Source organism: Pseudochaenichthys georgianus, chromosome 15 (assembly GCF_902827115.2).
Source record: "Pseudochaenichthys georgianus chromosome 15, fPseGeo1.2, whole genome shotgun sequence".
Taxonomy (NCBI): domain Eukaryota; kingdom Metazoa; phylum Chordata; class Actinopteri; order Perciformes; family Channichthyidae; genus Pseudochaenichthys; species Pseudochaenichthys georgianus.
In genome coordinates, this window is record NC_047517.1 from 23943417 (window position 1) to 23955488 (window position 12072).

Below are 12072 nucleotides of genomic sequence, written 5' to 3' on the forward strand. Positions count from 1 at the left end.
AGTCTAAACAGTTATGACAGCTTATGAATTTACACACACACACAGACACACATTCACACAACCTCTGACCTATTTTCTCTGTTTAAACGGCAACCATGGGGGCAGCAGCAGTGCTGTTGCAGCTTCTGCTCCATCCACACCTCATATAGACATCTTCCCAGTCTGCCTGTTCACCTCTTAATGCCCGAGCTCATCACTGCCTCACTGCGGGGCCAAACACTCGCCCCCACAACCTACTGTACAAAATCACCCTGACATTGATTACCAGCGAATGTTTGCCCCGCTAACCGTAATGGTTTTGACTCTGCCTCCGGGCTTTTATGAAGTTATGATGTCTTTGATTGTGTCCTCTCAATGACCATGGGCTCCCCGTAGTTGAATCGGTCTGCTAAATAACTGAGATGTAGAATTTAAATACGTTTGACAGATAAATGACGAAACCAAAACCAACCTCATGGCTTTCTCCGCAGATACAGCAGCTGGATGCCTCACACTTTAACTCAAATGTACAGTTTAGTTCTGTGAGGGAGAAACAGCGATCAGGCCTAGCAGCACTCCTTATGAGATTATGTTTGCCTGTGTGTGTGTGTGTGTGTGTGTGTGTGTGTGTGTGTGTGTGTGTGTGTGTGTGTGTGTGTGTGTGTGTGTGTGTGTGTGTGTGTGTGTGTGTGTGTGTGTGTGTGTGTGTGTGTGTGTGTGTGTGTGTGTGTGTGTGTGTGTGTGTGTGTATATGTGTGTGTGTATGCATAGTTTATATGTTTGTCATCTACTGGCTCGGTGCCCGTTAGTATGTGTGTGGGAGTAGATTTATCGGCCGTCCATGTGTGCTCATAGCAGGCACACTTTTTACTACTGACAACAAAGCTTTGACAAAGCCTCTTTTTACAGCGGGATTCGACTAAAGTCCCGATCATTACGGGGCACAAAGCGTAAGAGCCCTTTTAGCGTGGAATGAGAGTGAAGCTCAGTCATCATTAGCCGATGCCGCCTAGCTAGCCCAGGCGCGTCGCTTTGATCTCTAATGAAGCAGCGTCCGTTATTTCTGCTCTTACTCACTCACGCCACCTTCACTTTTAAAAATAAGGCAAATGTGCTAGACGCCATGTGAGGCCCTCCCCTCAACGCCATCCGCCCCACAGACACCACACAGGCTCAGAATTATATAAAAGCTCGCACAGACTGTCTGGGCTACCTTATTGTCTCAGTCAGACGGGAGTCCACATGAAACTTTGATGTCTTTACTGCTGGAGTGATCAATCATAAGACTCCCATTAAATGTGAATTGGTGCCATGCTTTTTTTTTTTTTACAACAAGGCTGTGTGGGTCCAATGAAGCTAAAGCGACAATGAGCTCCATTTAATGGTTTCAACCCAGTTCAAAGTTCAAAGTTGGAAGCTTCATAGAAAACCACAGTGAGATGCCAAAGCCTACAAGCGGGACACACTTGTGCGTACTCACACACACTGAGGTGCCAAAGGCTTTATAAAGCTGCCCCTCTGGCTTTACAGAGCAGTAAAGAGGAGAAGAATCATTAACGCTCAGGGCTTCAAACAGACCAGGGGTCTGAGCCTGGCATGGGTGTGGTAATGTGGTTTGGTGTGTGTGTGTGTGTGTGTGTGTGTGTGTGTGTGTGTGTGTGTGTGTGTGTGTGTGTGTGTGTGTGTGTGTGTGTGTGTGTGTGTGTGTGTGTGTGTGTGTGTGTGTGTGTGTGTGTGTGTGTGTGTGTGTGTGTGTGTGTGTGTGTGTGTGTGTGTGTGTGTGTGTGTGTGTGTGTGTGTGTGTGTGTGTGTGTGTGTGTGTGATGGTTGTGGTTTTTTGAGCTGCAGATTAATAAGCTGCTAATTGGCCTGCTGGGTATTAGGTGTGAGGTGAGTGAGCTGAGACAGCGCTAGGGCGTGGCTCGCCAGGGCTTGGGTGGGAAGCTGTAAGAAAAGAAAGTGATATGAAAGACTGTGATAACGTAAAAAGAAAGTAATAGCCTGGAACAAACCAAATAAAATCCAATTTTTTTTGAAAAATGCGGTTGGATGCAGTGCTTTGAGGAAATTCCAGTATCACATGATCTTCAAAAGACTCGGCTCAGAGGACTCACAGAATCACAGAAACAGCATTAACTGGTTGCAGGTGAACAAGCCTGTGTGCACATTTTGAACAGTTGGATAGCCTGAGCACACTGACTGTACAGAACGTCTTGTGAGCTGCAGAAACATCCATTGCAATCCCATGCTTATAAAATGCAAGATTAGAAATAGATGAAGACATAGGTAAGATGGAATGATGTAATGATTTACAGCTGTAGAAATTAAATAAAAAAAGAGAATGCAGGGGAGAGGATCAGGTTTCTTCCTGGAGACTCCATGGCTCCTTTCTCCCATGAGATCTGTGCCTAGCTGGCACACTGCAGCTGGCTCCATGCCCTCAGTATCCTACCACAACCCAACTGCTCTCTCTACACTAATAAGCATGCTCCCCTGCACACAGGCCAATTAACTTGTTGTCTCAGACGGTTACATTGTATGTTTTCCTTTTCGTATTCGAGCACGGCTCTGCATCTTTACGCTGACCAGCTACCCCCCCTCTGTATCCTTTCCCCTGACTCGTCCACAGCTTAGTGGTAATTCACAGATCAAACAAAGAAGGAAGTAGGGTTTTCAATGTCTGTTTATACATCCCTTTTCCTCATCAGATGTGCCATGTGTTGGTGCTGCAGACTGAGCTGTGGTAACATTAGCGTGTGGTCAGCTGAGGGTTGGAGGTGGTAATGACCCTGCGGATTACAGCAGCCATCAGTCATTTAGCCATTAAGACATGTTGGCTTGTCACCCGCCATAGAAGTCAGAGCAGAGCAACAGTATATACACAATTGTTTATATACACTCATATATTACTATGGTTGCATGAGCCCATCTACACAAGCACATAAATATGTGTAATTCTGTATACACAAATGTTTTTTAGTTTCTGCGTGTGGTGCAACTTTGTTACCCCCCCTTCTTCTGTGGAGTGTGTTGGCCCTGCCAGCCAGACATACATGGATACTTGACACCAGTCTTTCACAGACGCACAGAGCTTCACATATTTGCTAGCTGCACAAGGCTCAACCAGAAATACATACCCAATACAACACTGACAGTATTTCCTGTTATTCTCAGTGCTGTTTAGTTGTCCCAAAGCAAAGTACAGTATGTGGTTGGGTTGCAACTAACCTGTATTCATTACCATTAAATATGCCAATTAATGTCCATAATGTGTCAGAAAATTGTAAAATAGACAATCACAGTCTCAAACATTACATTTTCCAGAGTTAAAACATTCCAATGACTGACCAAACAGTTCATAAACCCAAAGATGTTAATATTGAATCGTAGAACAAAACCAGCAGAAATTCAGAAACCTGAAATCGAAAATTGATTTGGTGATACATTTATTACAAAAATAGTTATTTTGATTTAATAGTTATCTGTCGAACTGATACTGCAATCCAAAAGTTGCACAAAAAGCATTTATGTTTCCTTTGATAAAACTTGTTCATGGTCTTAAATTATCTCTTTTTTGTCGTCTCTTTCCTCCATTGCCCTCCAGGTCTCTCCATGGCAACGAAATCTCCGAGCTTCCTGATGGCATCTTTAACGATGTGGCCTCACTTTCACACTTGTAAGTAGCCATACACACACACACACACACACACACACACACACACACACACACACACACACACACACACACACACACACACACACACACACACACACACACACACACACACACACACACACACACACACACACACACACACACACACACACACGCACACACACACACAAACAAAACTGCATGCCCCAAAGCTGGCTTATATGATACCATTTCTGCTTACCACTGAGTTTGTGAAGTCTACATACATGTACACACACACACACACGCACGCACGCACAACGCACACACATACGCACACACACACACACACACACACACACACACACACACACACACACACACACACACACACACACATACACACAGAGTTACGGGCACAGAGGGGGTCTGGTCAGACAGCCGGGGAGCGTGGCTCACAGTAGTCTGTCTGTAGTCCTCTTTGGTGGGCTTCACATGAGCCAGACCCTCCCTTCATCAGCCGCAGTCCTGTGGTTAAAGAAACACACAGACCCCTGTACTGTCTCATCTCCCTGTGACATCTCTGAAACACACACACACACACACACACACACACACACACACACACACACACACACACACACACACACACACACACACACACACACACACACACACACACACACACACACACACACATGCACAGACAGATTCTCCATGGTCCGTGGACCTTAGTGTTTGTTTTGGTTTGCTTATTTATGTCTGTAATTGTGTGTGTGGTGTGTAGCTGTGTGGTTTTGCATGTACTCGTGGATATGTGTGCAACTACACAGAGGTATCTTTGCAGTGTGCCCTCCTCTGCCATCCAGCCTACATATTCACATCATCCCCTGAGAGACACTGATCAATAGACCTATCAGTGTCAGGAGGAAGAAGGGAGGATGCAGAGAGCTAAACAAAGACATTTTGTAGGAGGGCGGTACAGGAGTAAAGGCTGCATTCAAACGGGCTGAACGGAGGGATGGAGGGCAGCCATTGATCCACAGTCACAGTCAAGTAGCTTTCATGTTAGCAGATGTCAGGTGTCAGCTATTGGCGCGGCCTGAAAGATGAGCCTGTGTTCCACCGTAATGGAACAGCATCGATTCAGGAGTGTTTGTGCATCTAGCGGGAGGACAGAGCAGCATTGATTCACGACCACCATGACAGAAGTGGTTAAGAGTGCCTTCTGTTTTCACCTTTGCCTATTATTAAGAAGCCCACCTCAATATAATGTATGGCACAGATTGGCATTGAGCATCAAACTTTAAATCTGTTTTATTCTTAGAGAAGCAGCGTTTTAGTTGTATGATACAAAAAGTTGAGTTGGTTTGTTTTGTGTAAGGTTGTAGAGGCACCTGCTGGTGATGGAGTGTATTACAGTAACATCATATGGAGGTAAAAATAAGTAAAAAATCCGTTATTCCTCCCACAATTTTAATTACGTGAATATACTGTATAACAGTAATGAGGCAGCAGTAAATGACAATATTAAGAGTGTATATTGTATATAGCAGAGTCATCTGAGTTTAGTATTTAGAGTAAATACTAAACATTATATATTGCACATAGTCGTGTTATTGTTACAGTCTGTGTTGTGTGGTGGTCTTCCAGGGGCGTGGTGATCGTATAGTCTGCCTGCTGCAGAACCACATTATCAAAGCATTGATCCGTTTCTTTTTTCTCCTTTATTAGGGCAATCGGAGCCAACCCCTTACACTGTGACTGTCGCCTGCGCTGGCTGTCTGACTGGGTGAAGACCAGCTATAAAGAGCCTGGCATCGCCCGCTGCGCTGGTCCTCTGGGCATGGAGGGCAAACTGCTGCTCACTACACCGGCTAAGAAGTTTGAATGTACAGGTGGGTTATTGTGTTGGAAACTGAAATATAATGTTAGCAGCACTAGAATCAACATGCAATGAATTGGTATTGGTCTGGCATTTCCTTCAGGTGATGCGGACACCACAGTGCTGTCCAAGTGTAACCCCTGTGTGTCCAGTCCCTGTCTCAACCAAGGCATCTGTCACAGCGACATGGTGGAGGTCTACAGGTGCAGCTGTCCTCCAGGTTTTAAGGTAAAATCCACATAATGCCCATCTGTGGACATCCTTAATGTGTTGTAGGTCCCAAAGTATGCATACTGTAAATCTAAGTAATAATGAACATTATCTCTGTTCTGTCTCAGGGTAAGAACTGTGAGTCAGCTCTGAACGCCTGTGTGAGTAACCCCTGTGCCAACGGAGGAACCTGCCAAGTGGTTGAAGAGGCCGAGGGAGTATACAGGTGAGGAAGGGAGCTTTGTAAATATATTCATCAGAAGAAACTTTAGACCATAACGTAATGAGTTTGAATGTTTTTTGCAGTTGCACATGTCCTCTGGGCTTTGAGGGCCCCGTTTGCCAAACCAACATTGATAACTGCAATGACAACGACTGTGAGAACGGAGCGACCTGCCTCGATGGAATCAACAACTACACTTGTTTTTGTCCCCCCTACTACACAGGTTAGTGCGGGCAGGACAGTTTGTTCAAGACGCAACTACATTGCAGAAGAAAAAAAACCTGTACAAAAAAGCAAATGTATTTTCTATTATAGAGAACATTTGTAAAACAAAAAAATCTGGCAGTAAAAAAAGATTTCTTTAAATATAATACATAGCTACACAATAAGCTACTGCTAACAACAACTTGCCTCAAGCAATGAAATAAAGAAATTAAAGAAGAGTAATAATAAATGTTATTAAATACATTGCCTTTTAACTACATACTATTTAGATAGAAATACATTGTTATACTTCTTGAAGGGTAAACATTAAAATAATATATATTTGCAGTTTCTTTGTTTAAAAGGAAAATAAAAAACTCAAATAGCAATAGAAAGTGTAATGTTGCAGGTTTAATAATTGAATGCATACCGTGAATGACAAGACTATTCGTTATGGATTAGAATTTTCTGTTATTAATAGTGATGAAATAAAGAATGACTGATTCACTGTCTATTATTGATTGTATGTGTTGTTGTGTAGGGGAGATGTGTGAAGAAATGGAGGATGTGTGTGCCCCTGGACTAAGCCCCTGCCAACATCAGTCTACCTGCCTCATCACCTCCAGTGGGCCCAAGTAAGTGCCAGCCATTAGAATCAGCAATATATGATGATGCAATATATGAAAAGACATAAAGACTAGGGGTAGCTTTTCGTTGATTGCAGTATTGTCTGCGTGTTGCAGGTGTGTGTGCTCTCCTGGTTATGTTGGTGACGACTGCAGTGTAGACTACAACGACTGTGAGGAGCATCGCTGCCAGAATGGAGCTCAGTGTGTGGATGAGCTGAATGGATACTCCTGTGAATGTCTTGAAGGATACAAGTAAGAGGAGCATCGATACAAATATGCTTTAACTTCATAGTTTGCTTTACTAACGTCATCCTTCCTCTCTATAGTGGGCAGCTGTGTGAGGTCGCCCAGTCTCCACTGTCCCTGTGTGAGCTGGCTGACTGCCAGAACTCCGCCAAGTGTGTTGAGCGAGGTGGGCGGGCCCTCTGCCAGTGTCCTCCTGAGTTTGGGGGGCCACGCTGCGAGAAACTTGTCAGCGTCAACTTTATTGACAGAGACTCCTACCTGCTGCTGTCTGACCTCAAGAACTGGCCACAAGCTAACATCACCTTACAGGTATCCACAGAGTGTTCATGTGGGAGCGTGTCTGTGATTCTTCTGTTTTGATGCTGCTTATCTGAACCATGAGTAACTGAAACACCCATTGCTAATTTTCTCTGCATAGGTGTCAACAGCTGAGGATAATGGCATCCTGCTGTACAATGGAGAAGATGATCATATTGCTGTGGAGCTCTACCAAGGTCATGTCAAAGTCAGCTATGACCCAGGCAGCCAGCCAGGACATGCCATCTACAGGTGAGTTTCCTTTTAGACACTGCAGGTTACTTTCACTGTACGTCGATGTTGTATTTGTTATTATCTCTAGTGACTATATCTGATGCCAAACCTCTGTTTTCCTCTACCAGTACTGAGACTATCAACGATGGCCAGTTCCACACAGTGGAGTTGGTGACCTTTGACCAGATGATGAACCTGTCCATTGACGGGGGTCTCCCTATCACAATGGACAGCTTTGGGGCGGTGCGGCCCCTCAACGGGGAGGCTCCTCTATACGTGGGGGGTAGGGGCCCTCTCCAGAACACACCTCCCTCCTCTGCAGGCACTCTTAACTACTACACTACTGTCAATCACCTCCCCTCCCCCCTCGCTTTGTCTCCACCGCAACCAACCCCTCCCCTCTACCATACAACCCTTCAACCCCTTTCCTACCTCCACCCAAATCCAACCCCTCTCCTCCATCAACACCTTCAGTCAAGACTGTGTTTGCTAGGTCACATAATGTATTAATAGCTAAAACATTTCAAGATACAACATAACTTTCAAATAGCAGATCATGCCCATGAACAAACAATACACCACTTTATAATCCAATAGTTGTGATACCGTTACAGTTAATTTCTTACATTGGGTCAAGAACGCCCTCTAGTGATTACCATAGGAACTACCAGACACAGTCTCAACTTCAGACTTTTCCGTTATTGCATGAATGTAATTCCACAATATGTTACTGTGTTTATTTGTAATGCGTGATTAAGCAACTCTTGACATTTGAAGAATTTGTTGATTAATTCAAAAAAGAAAAGCCTTTCTGAAATGTGTTGTCGTGCCCCCGAGCTTTAGGGGTTGACATTTAGCTCAGAAAACGTTCAGTGTGTTTCAGCGCTGTGTTGTGCTGTCCTGTTCTTCGTTCATACAACACTACAGAAGACATTTTCCCATACCATGTTTCTTTTTGCTATCAATTGTTTCAAGGATGAAGTGTCTTGTGGTGCAAATGCAAACTATCAAAGCCAATCTAAAGAAAGAGTTGCATATAGATTTGACATAATTGTTTACACACTGTTGGGATACCCATGTTTGAAATACATTCCTCCATTATCTCATACCAGCCCTGTGTTAGTTGTCTGTGTTGGTGACCCAGTATGCACGTCTTCACATCGTTTAACATCTTCTCTTTCCTCTCTCCTCCTCCAGGCATGCCGGTGGATGTACATTCAGGCGTTTTCCGTCTCTGGCAGCTCCAGAACGGCTCCAGTTTCCATGGCTGTATCCAGAACCTGTACATCAACAATGAGCTCCAGGACTTCACCAAGACCCAGATGAAGCCTGGCGTGGTCCCCGGCTGCGAGCCCTGCAAGAAAATCTACTGCGTGCACGGCATCTGCCAGCCTGACGGTGCTCAGGGCCCGGTGTGCCATTGCCAGCCGGGCTGGAGCGGGCTGCAGTGTGACGAGCCGGTGCTCAACCCCTGCCAGGGCAGCAAGTAAGCTAGCTAAGAGGGTTGAAATTAAAGTAAAACATATTAGAATAAAACCAATGTAAAAATACTTTCTTCCGAGTAAAATTCCTGATTTAAAATCCTGTTTTAGTAAAAGTATCATCAGCAAAATGTTCTAAATGTTTCAAAAGTATATACATAACATTATAAGTGTGTTGGTACTGAGGCAACAACTTATAAGTGGCATTTTACTGCTGTTGCTAAGGTTACTTTTAAACAATTCCACAACCAGCTGGTGAATCAGAGGGATCAACATACAACATACCACTTATTGTTTGTTTTTTTACCAGAAAAATAAGTCAATTGTTATTTTTACTGAGCAGGAAATATAATCAAGGTTATTTTGTCTTACTAGGTGTGTCCATGGAAAGTGCATCCCACTGGACACTCAGTCGTATCGCTGCGAGTGTGAGGAGGGTTACCGCGGCGCCCTGTGCAACCAGCAGGGGGAGCTGTTCAACCCCTGCCGACGCCTGACCTGTAAACACGGTCGCTGCCAGATCTCAGAAACAGGAGTCGCCTTCTGCCACTGTGAGAGTGGCTACACCGGGGAACTCTGTGATGCAGGTGGGTTGTCATTCTGTACGTGAATGATGTGAAATGGGCAAAGCTAATATATTATTTTAAAGGTAATCTATTATGCTATATTTGAACAATATATTATAGGGCCATCCATATCTATACAAAACACGTCTCTGAAGTGTTTTGCTCAAAATACCAAACAGATCACCCATTGTAGACATGCCTCATACCCCTCTATTTCAGCCCTGTTACAAAAGGGGGGTTTACCACAAGGTGAGTTCCTTTTACATCTGGCTTCTTCATGCTCTTTCCAGTACAAGTTAACTCTGATTGTTAGCGATGCTTGCTAATGTAAACACTGTAGTGCCGCGAGAAGGAAGTCGAAGGTGCAAAGTTGGCTTTATTGAGCAGCAGAAAACTAAAGCACATGTTGCCGGCTTGAAGCCCGGGAAGCAAAAAGGAAGAAGCAAGGAGCCTCAGGGCACACAATAAGTACAGTCAACAACATATATGTCCGTGCGGAAACAATACCCCCAACCTGTAGTTTCATGGGTGAATTATGTTAATTAACTAATTAGTGATCATTACAACACAGACAATATTACTTCCAAAACACGTTGCGCATTGTTTCTGCTAGTGACGTTTCTGATAGGGCCAAGGGCGCAAAGCCAGCCCACATTTTAGTAATGTCGTCATGACAGCAGCAAATCTGGATCAGCTCCATTGTACCCCCGTTTTTAGAGATGTGGGTAAGGAGGAAAAGAGAGAGGGTTGTATTTTCTGGCACTTTGTGAGTCTTCTGACACAACGGGGACACATATGTATAAAAGACGTACAAAAGTGCATTTTGCATAATACATGTGTGAAGCTGACAAATGAGCGGCCCGACCAGAGGCAGAGGCCGAACGTCCAAATACAACCCGGTGTGGGCATTTATTAATCATGGGCACATGATTAACAGACTCATTTAACAGCATCAATCATCCATATGACTGTCTCCAGCACTATCCCCCCGACATTAAGGATTAATATGTGTTTCTCATACTGACGTCAACCGTTCAATAAACGGGTTTGAACGCCACACAAGCTCTTGTCATCTTTTATAAATCAAATGCTTCCTGTGAAATGTTTTACCGTGGAACAAATGAATATGCTTCGCCAATAGTGAAGCTATATAATACGTAACGGAGACCGTGATCTACGGCCCCAGAGATCACCTCCGTTACAAGGTGACCTTTAAAAGATCAAGGAATTTCTTTATTTTACTTCAGTATTCCTGTGTATACTCTGATAACATACTAATGTCTGTGACTGTTCTTCCTGTTTCCAGAGACTGAATGCCGAGGGGAGCCTGTGCGAGACTTCTACCAGGTCCAGCGAGGCTACGCCATCTGCCAGACGACACGCATGGTCTCTTGGGTGGAGTGCTCCGGAGCGTGCGACACCGGGGCCTGCTGCACCAGCCAACGAATGAAACGCCGGAAATACACCTTTGAATGCAGCGATGGAACCTCCTTCAGCGAGGAAGTGGAAAAGACCATCAAGTGCGGCTGCAGTGGCTGCATGTAGCACCATTCACTCACATTTCCTGCCGCTGCCGTCGAGCAGAAGATAGAAAGAGAGAAAGAAGGGATAGAAGTAGGAAGAGAGAGGACTGGAGGAAAGAGAGGGAGGGAAAGAAAGAGAGTATAAAGAATATATATAAAACCTCTATCTATATATTATGGACAACAATGTTTGTAAAATAGGACATTTCCTCCCCTTACAAGGGTGTGTGACCTACAGTAACACAGAGAAATCAACATCATGAGCGACAATGTAGATGTGACAACAACGGCAACAGAACCATTGTATCTGCAACATTGTTCCAAAGGGGTCCAGAGATTTTAAAAGTGTTGCATTCAGAGTGAAGCATCCCTCCAACCCAAATTAACCGGTGTGAATTCCCCATCCATCCGTGAGGCCTCTGACAGCCTAACCACCATCCACCATCTTAACCTCGTGGAGGCAGTGAGGACAGCGGGGTCCAGCCTGGCCAAGAATGGCAGAAGGAAGGCAGAGAAAGACACACAGAGAGACAGAAGAGAAGAGACTTTGACTTGGCAAAGCTATCTTGAGTTGAGCTTGGCTGGGTTACCCGGACTGGGCTGGATATGGTTTGGGTTGAGTTAAGGTCGTGGTTGGTTTGGTGTAGCAATTTCTCTGCCAGGAAACAGTCATCCATCCACACATGCACATGTAGAAGTGAACAATGGAAAGGAAGGGTTAGAGTGGCACATAATCCGGTGCGGATGTCGTGGCTTCGAGGCCCGGTGGCGTCCCAGATGTTCGCTGTGAGGTACCGTAATGTAGAAACTCCATAAAAATAGAGACTGCACTGACTAGCAGCACTGAAAATGACATACACCTCTCTGAAGTACATCATCACACGCATGGCATACATTCATTTACACAGTCTTAAAAAAAAAGTGAGAGGGCTTGTGTGGTAAAACTATCCATTCTGTTCGT

At 44.6% G+C, this 12072-nt stretch overlaps 1 protein-coding gene across 3 annotated transcripts in view; it reads left to right on the top strand.

Moving 5' to 3' along the window:
* Positions 1-11362, top strand: part of slit1a (slit homolog 1a (Drosophila)) — an 87285-nt gene extending 75923 nt beyond the window's left edge. For 2 of the 3 annotated variants that reach the window (XM_034100525.2, XM_034100526.2), the window contains 13 exons: positions 3584-3655; positions 5348-5511; positions 5602-5726; positions 5837-5934; positions 6015-6154; positions 6677-6770; positions 6879-7016; positions 7091-7319; positions 7429-7559; positions 7670-7824; positions 8739-9027; positions 9398-9609; positions 10895-11362. In XM_034100525.2, coding sequence (XP_033956416.1) covers positions 3584-3655; positions 5348-5511; positions 5602-5726; positions 5837-5934; positions 6015-6154; positions 6677-6770; positions 6879-7016; positions 7091-7319; positions 7429-7559; positions 7670-7824; positions 8739-9027; positions 9398-9609; positions 10895-11133 — 2086 coding nt within the window. In that variant the 3' untranslated portion in view covers positions 11134-11362. Of the gene's footprint in view, positions 1-3583; positions 3656-5347; positions 5512-5601; positions 5727-5836; positions 5935-6014; positions 6155-6676; positions 6771-6878; positions 7017-7090; positions 7320-7428; positions 7560-7669; positions 7864-8738; positions 9028-9397; positions 9610-10894 lie in introns of all 3 variants that reach the window. The other variant, XM_034100524.2, reaches the window with a different exon arrangement.
* Positions 11363-12072: the final 710 nt, after the last annotated feature.